General features: G+C 37.5%; 1 protein-coding gene across 1 annotated transcript in view; it reads left to right on the forward strand.

Annotated features, from left to right (window-relative positions):
* The window catches only part of UBE3D (ubiquitin protein ligase E3D), a 76,309-nt gene extending 71,837 nt beyond the window's left edge, over positions 1 to 4,472 (forward strand). Inside the window, exon 10 of the mRNA XM_058801511.1 lies at positions 3,586 to 4,472. Within this exon, the coding sequence (XP_058657494.1) occupies positions 3,586 to 3,606 (21 nt within the window). The 3' untranslated portion in view covers positions 3,607 to 4,472. The remainder of the gene's footprint in view (positions 1 to 3,585) is intronic.
* The last annotated feature ends 3,149 nt before the right edge of the window (positions 4,473 to 7,621 follow it).

Raw genomic sequence — 7,621 nt, forward strand, 5'->3', positions numbered from 1 at the left:
AGCAGTCATCCACTCTGCCTGCTCACCTAGTGTTAGCACTTGGTAGAAGAGATTTCTTTTCACCAGCTTCAGCCGTCTGGAACCACCTTCTTTTATCTCTAAATTCGTTAGGTCTCCATAGTTTAAAAAATATTTTAAGAAGTTGCAACTGTTTTCTTTCACCTTTTACTCCTCGGTGTTTGGACATATTTCACTTGACCAGGTTGCTAATGGCAAGTGGAGTTTGAATTAGATAATCTTTATGGGTGTCTTCCACCCCAAACCATTCTATGATTTTTCTGAGAAAGCCAAGAGAGCACATCTTCTAAAACTGAGCATCAGTACCTGGATTTCTTAACTTGTCCTGACTCCGAGAGATTTTTAACAAAGCTGATGCTGCTTTATTGTTTACTGAAGGAGTAATCTGAGCACTTCAAGAAGGGGACAATATGCTGAAGTAAGGTCAGTAAAAAAACTGATTAGAACTGACTTTTATTCTGAATTTAGTAATAAGCCTTTGTGGATGAGATGAGTGTTCAACACATTGTTTTTCTTTCAAAATCCTCTCATAGCAGTGAAATACTGGATGTGCAGACTGCTGAAAGCATTGCTACTAAAGCTGGAAGAAGCAAGTAGTTGTCTGTCTTGTAGAGAATGTATCCTAATAGATGGAAAACTGGGGAAAAACCACATAGTTCCATTTCTCCAACCTATAGTAATTAATTTGTTATGTAAAACACATAATTTACTGCTGTTTAGATATCCAACTGCATCTACAGTAACAGTATAATAAAGGAATATTTTATAAGGTTTATATTGAACTTTGGATGGATAAGGTGAAACTTCTTCAGTGGTTTTGTTTCAGTTGATTTTGTTTGGAAGTACTTTGGTGGGTTGCAGTTGGTTTTTAAACAGCTTGATTTGCATTTTTTTTTGCTGGTATGTCAGCTGTAGGAATGATCTAATATGCTCTTTTCATTCACATTGGTAGTAAATATAAACACAGACAGTAATAATTTATTGCTTTCGTTGCTTTTCAGTTTATTGGGCAGTAGGAGAGCCTAGCAGTCTAGGGAAGCATTATGTTGCAAATAACTCTCTCAAAGGAGAAGAAAAGTGTATTTCATGCATTATAAAATATAGCAAGCAGTCAAATTAAACAAATATATCCACTCTAATGGCACTTCAAAACTGTGTAGCAAAGGAGTCTGCAATCTCAGGTAGAAAAATCTGCTTAAAATTTTGAGTCTTGTGTATTGAGATGGTTATTGCTTTTCTTGATTCTTCTATTTTTTTTCCTTGCAATGCAAGGACAAATCTCTCGCACTGTTAATGTCACTGTGAGTTTTGTCTTTGATTTGACTGGTGCCAGGGTTTCATCTGTAGCCTGTATAACTTATGACTCTTCCACAGAGCTAAAATTTTACATTTGCTCATAATTATGTCTCTATTCATCTGAGCAACTAAGTCATGAGAAAGGTGACAAGCATATTGATTTTGCTTTCAATTTTTGTCTTTGAGGATGGGAATCTTTGGCATAGTGGATAAATTTCCCTATATGTTGAGTAGTCTCTAACTTTTGCAACACCCCTTGGTTGAGCTGACAGAAATTATTTTGATATAGCAGCTTACTGCTAGAAAATGCTGATGAAGCTGGAAAAAAACACTTTATGGGCATATGTCAGTGTGGTGAGATTCGCATGGGAAAGGCAGGCCAATTTCCACCCTTGGCCTGCCAGCTGATTGTTGGCATGGTTTTCCTATAGACACTTCTGAAAATTTATGTTCTTTAAATCATAGAATGGTTTGGGTTGGAAGGGACCTCAGAGATCATCTCATTCCAGCCTCCCACCACAGGCAGGTTCACCTCCCACTCAAATGGTTGCTCAAAGCCCCATCCAGCCTAGCCTAGAGTACTTCCAGGGATGGGGCATCCACAATTTCTCTGGGCAACCTGTTCCAATGCCTCACTATCCTTATAATAAAGAATCTCTTCCTTCTGTTTAATATAAGACATGAAATTTTTTGTTTCTGAATTTTAGTTCCAGTTCGGAAGAAGAAAAGAATGATTTGGAAATGTGGGAGATTTCAGGGATCTCAGTTGTGTTGCCTGTACAAACTCTTCCATGCAGTAACTGCAGTGTTCTACTGGGTTATTGCTGTTAGTTTTGGAGTAGCAAAAGAGTGTTCAGGAAGTGAGTTTGCATGGGGTTTTTTTTTTCTATTCTTAACCAAGAATTGTTGTCATGTCCCATTTATGCCTTGTAGATGTGTTATTTAGACACTTTGTGTCACTGATTCTCTGAGAACCATCTTAGATTTGTTAAAAATGTTTTGTTTTGTTTTGTTTTGTTTTTTTTTACATCCTTTATAGCAGACATATAACTCTCTTAAACATACTTTGGGCACAGTATCCAAAAGGAGTGTTTGAGCTCTGTTTTATCCTCTGTTCTGAATACTCAGTGATACTTTATGCTTGCATTTAATTCCTTCTGGTTGATCATGCCTCATGACTTCTTTTGTCACAGCATCAAGTAGAGTGGTGGTGGTTGAGGGTCATCTCTGAAAATCCAGAGTTGTAATTGATGGTAATTTTAATCTTCACTTAAGTGACTGTTGAAAGCTCTTGCAGAGAACAAAGAGGAAGTGTCTGTCTCAGAAGTTCTTTTCTTGTATGTTTTTCATCAGACAGGAGGAATAGGTTGTATCTTTTCAGAAGACAGTTGTGTAACCTGGTGGTCATTTTTCTTTCTTCTTGCATTTTTGCGAAGGCATCTGTACATCTGTTTTTCTGTTTTTTGTGATCAACAAGAAATATGTGAAGCAATCTCCTTATCAGATATTAATCTGGATGTGTCATTTCCAGTCAGCTAACTTAACTTTCTGCATTAGTATACTGCATATCCTGAAGAAAGCTAAACAAAACCAAAACCATACAGGAGAAACTGCTGCATGCATGTGACCAAGAACAAATGAGTTTGGGACATCAGAGATCCTATAGATCACTTGTATTTGATAGATCACCTTCCCTCTAAATAGCTGTTAGGCAGTGCACTTAGGGCAGTAAAGAGAAGAGGTACATCATTTGCTATCTTCTGATCATATACAAGTATTTGTCTTCTCCCCTCTGGTAAGATTTTGGTTATTTCAAAATGTAAGACATTTTTCTTTATGACTTTGGACTTCTCATTGTGACTTTGGAATCAGGATTTGACTTAGAGTAACAGCACTGTTCAAATAAACTAATATTCAGACAAAACTGGGAATGTATCAAAGATTTAATCTAAGCAAGTTTCAAAATACTGTCAAATAGCCTTTGAAGTTAGATGAAATAGATACACATTCTTTGTTATTCTGGGGGAAGAAAACATTTTAGTTCTACAATGCAGGCAGTGCTTGAGCAAAAAAAGAAAGGTTGGGAATTTTTGGGGACATGTTAGGTAGAGAAGAGGTGGAGGCAGTACATCCTCTGTTTTCTGATTGCACTAGTGTGTCATTAAATAAAAAGATTATTATAATATATCGTTTCTATTGATACAAAGAAGCATCTTTGTTTTACCTGCAGTGTTGAAATTAATCACAGTATTTTTTTGCTTCCTTTTATAGGTTGCCTTTTTGAAGATGTGAAGAACGAAGATACCTGTGTTGAAAACTGTTGTTAGTTTTATTTTCAGGAGAAAAGTGTACAGATAACTTCCAATAGTGGGACTTTTAGAAGAAAATCCCCAGGCAATACAAAAGAAAATGAGGTGGGGTGGGTGGGTGTATTTTTCATATCTGAATGTGTTTCAAAACCAAAGACTTGACTTTTGAATCCAGTGCATTCTTAGATGTCATTGGAAGAGTGACTTACCTGTCACTCCTGTGACATCCAGCTGGGGTGACTATTATCATGTCTTCACTGCTAAAAGGAAATTCCCTGTGTATCTTGTACTACCTTTACCAGTGTTTGATAGCAATGTATATATCCTTAGGAAAGTTCACAACTGGCAGTGAATGTTTTAAAATGTCATGGATACTAATGTGAGTTCTTCACCTTCTTTGTTCTGGTGAAGTTAGAGGTCCAACTTTAAAATATAAAATCTGTTTTTTGTAAAACTTACATGTTTATCATGTATATTGTTTCTGCATTAAGGTTTGCCTCTCTGCTTGAGACTGAAGGAAGACAGTTTCTGCATACATCATATGATGTATGTTTTGAAGAATCAAGGTTTTATGGTTATTTGGAATAATAATTATTATTATTTCAAGGAAAGTTAACATGCCCTTTACTCATTAAATGATCCTAACATAGGAAGTGATCCTACAAAGTGTTGGACACCTTGATTTTATACATCCAAAGACAAGGAGGTGAGGCCTCACAGCACCACTCTGGATATAATTTCTCTGTTATTATTTTCATTTTCAGTATTGAAGGAAGAACAAAATTATTCTGACTTTTGTATTCAGGGACTAAATTATCTAGCTCCAAGATATTTTGTCTATGCACCAATGTTGAGTCATTTTATGAATAAAATATTTTTTCTAAATTAGTTTGCCATTTGTTCTGCTTAATTTCTGTGACAGCTTCAGCTTCCCATGATGCCTTGAGAAGGCTGACCTAGAACAAAGGCTAGACAGAGTTAAAGAATAAAGTAGATATTTATTAAAAGGCTTTGATGGATACACCTTGGGCAGTACAAGAGCCTGGCCAGGGCTACACCCAGCATGAACCCAAAATGGTCACCGGTCCAAAAAAATGGATGACCTGTCACAAGGTCTCACACTTTCGTAAGTTTTTGTTCATTTGCATATTGGGGTTAATTGTCCGATTACACCTTCAGATTATGAAGTCCCATCCTTCTTGTTTGCTCTCTTCAGTCCACCGGTGTTTATGCTCTTGGGCCTGAAACTTGTATAGGTTGTCCTTGGTCTCAAGCTAGAAAAGGAATTGTTTTGTCCACCTACTCTGTGAAGAGAGCTTACTCACACTTAATATGAAGCTCAGAACTACACCCCTAGGCAGCACAGAGTCTGGAAAAAATGAATGCTAAAACTTAAGGCATCATTTCTCTTCTTCAGAGGCTTGACAAGGCCTTTACCTTGTCGAGTCTCTTTTTAAGTGTCTGCTAATAATAGGTACTTAGTAACAGATAAGTAACTATAGTAAACAACTAAAAATAACAAACATCTAAAAATAATTTATGTCTAACAACAGGTAAATACCTAAGTATCTAAGTATGACTGAGCGATTTGCAGAAGGAAATCATTCATACCACACCAAAATATTCCATCTTTAAAATATTTTTCAGCCTATGGTGCTGTGATTTGTGGCTCCAATGGTGGCTCCAACATCCACATTTTCACAATAGCTGAACTTTCTGTTATTTCACACTCTGCACTCACTTTCCCCAGTAAAGAGGGGCAAGAACTTAGCGGGGGGACACACAGCAGGGACAGCTGATCTGAATTGGCCAGGGGGATATCCTGTACCATACAGCATCAAACACAGCAGTGAAAGTGGTGGTAGAGGAAGAAAGGGGGCGAGGGGTGTCTTCCAAGTTTGTGGCTGCTCAGAGAATACGTGAGCATTGGTCTGTTTGTGGGAGGTGATGAGTTACTGCCTTTGCATTGCTTGGTTCCATTTCTGTTTGATTTTTTTTCCCTCTTCCTTTATTAAACTGTTTTTCAATTCTCAGATTTTCTTGCTTTTTTCTTCCTGTTCCTGGGAAAGGAACGTGGGCATGAGTGATGTTGGCTTGCTTACCTGCTGGCCAGAGTTGACCCACCACAATTGCAAGTAAAGTTGTGAAATTCCCAAAATAAAAAGAATTAATCTCTCTGTTCAAGCTGGCCTCCCATTTGGGGACATTTTCCTTCTCAATGTTCTCAGTGATCACAGTTGCCTGTCTGTGTCGGGCAATTTGACACATTTAGTGTCATTTTTCCCTTTCTTTGATTTTAGCTCTGAGACCTCTACTGACGTTTAACTAGTGAAATTACTGGAAAATATCAGACCACATATGATAATATATAATTGTCTCTGATGTCTTTCCATTTGAAAATAGATTAATTTGGCCATGTTCAGAAAACAAATGCTCGTGTGCTCTCCAGGTACCCGGCAATACATTATTCAGAACTCCTGTTTCTGAAGACAACTTTATTGGACCTTTTTTCTCCCCTCCTATTTTTTATGTCACATTTCCTACTGAGCCAGTAGTGCATTTGAGGTTTGACAGGTTCATTTGTCACTTTCTTGAAATCTCTCTGCTTTATAAAAGCAAAACTTGGCCTTTATTATCTTTGCAGTGAACCATGGGCCCTTATAAAAAATGGACTTATATTCAGAAAGACTGTTGAGCTCCCCTCTCACTTCTTCTTTGACCCTTGCCTCTCCTGCTCTTGCCTCCATTTCTCCCTCTGTTAAATAGCAGAGTTTTTTTTTTTTTTTTGTTTGCTTATTAACATCAGCATTTGGAGAAGTAGTGTAATTGCAAAGTACAATCAGTTACTGTGTTATTTGCTTTGCATCCAGAATTAGTGGTACATCATAGTCTAGCTTAAATACCATGTTGGGATACTACCATAACAGAAAGTTTGTTTAGTTTTGAAGTGTGCAGACAGTAGCTCCATGAAGATGGAGAAGCAAGAACCAAGATAGGGGCTAGCGTAGAAGCTGGGCCCTTACAAAACATTTGGTCCTTATTGCTTGCCCTCTCTCTCCAGCATTTTTATCTTCTTCGGTCTGCATTTCTCACTGCAGAAGCTATCTTAGTTTTTGCTTTCTGTAGTTCCACACATGATGTTAGTCTTGAAGTAATAATAACTAACCAATGATCACCACCTGCATTAACTGAGATGCGCTTCCTTTCCTAATGCAGGTACCAAATACTGTGGGGCACCAAGAAGATATTAAAAATGTTAGCTTTAATTCTTGTATGTTATTAGATTATAAAGCTGGCTATTGCTGTGGTGCAGAAAGCATGCCTGTCTGTCAGACCAGTACTGTACTTGCCATTAGCAACAGCAGACAGCAATATTGTTGCTGTCATTAATGGGTCATGAGGCAATTGCATTTGTGTAGGGCTTGCTATTACTTGTTAAAAAGAGTGGCCATTTAACTGGAATAGTAAATTGGCATACCAGATTGAGTCCCAGTGGGGCTCTTTTAATTCCAAAATTAGGGTGGCTTTCTTGCTTCATTTAAACCCCTGCTAGAGTAGGTTAGGATAAACTGAATAATAATAACAAATAATAATCAGAGAGCTGTACTGGCCTTACCCTGTGAGTTGGAGGGCAAGTTCTAGTTTGCCTCCATCTTACTTTTCTATGTAGAGAAACTTTTGTAAATAAGGAACAGCTTTAATTGAAATTTACAATAGATGATTCTGCTCTCAAACATACTGGGTTTAAATGCAAATGATTCCCAGTAATTTTCTTTTTGTTTTGCTGCCTTCATCTTCGTTCCTCTCAAACATCACTTTGTGGTTTCAATTTTAGACCTTATGTGCTATCATTCCTCTCCTAGCTGACTGCTCTCCATTATAAATGACAGATGACTTGTTTGAGGTACTGCTTTAGCTCATCAACCTCATTCCTTTTGGTTTTCCTCCATGGGATTTTGCTACCATTGAATCACTGTCAAAGAAGCACTGCAAAATCT

This window comes from Ammospiza caudacuta, chromosome 3, assembly GCF_027887145.1.
Source record: "Ammospiza caudacuta isolate bAmmCau1 chromosome 3, bAmmCau1.pri, whole genome shotgun sequence".
NCBI classification, from domain to species: Eukaryota; Metazoa; Chordata; class Aves; order Passeriformes; family Passerellidae; genus Ammospiza; species Ammospiza caudacuta.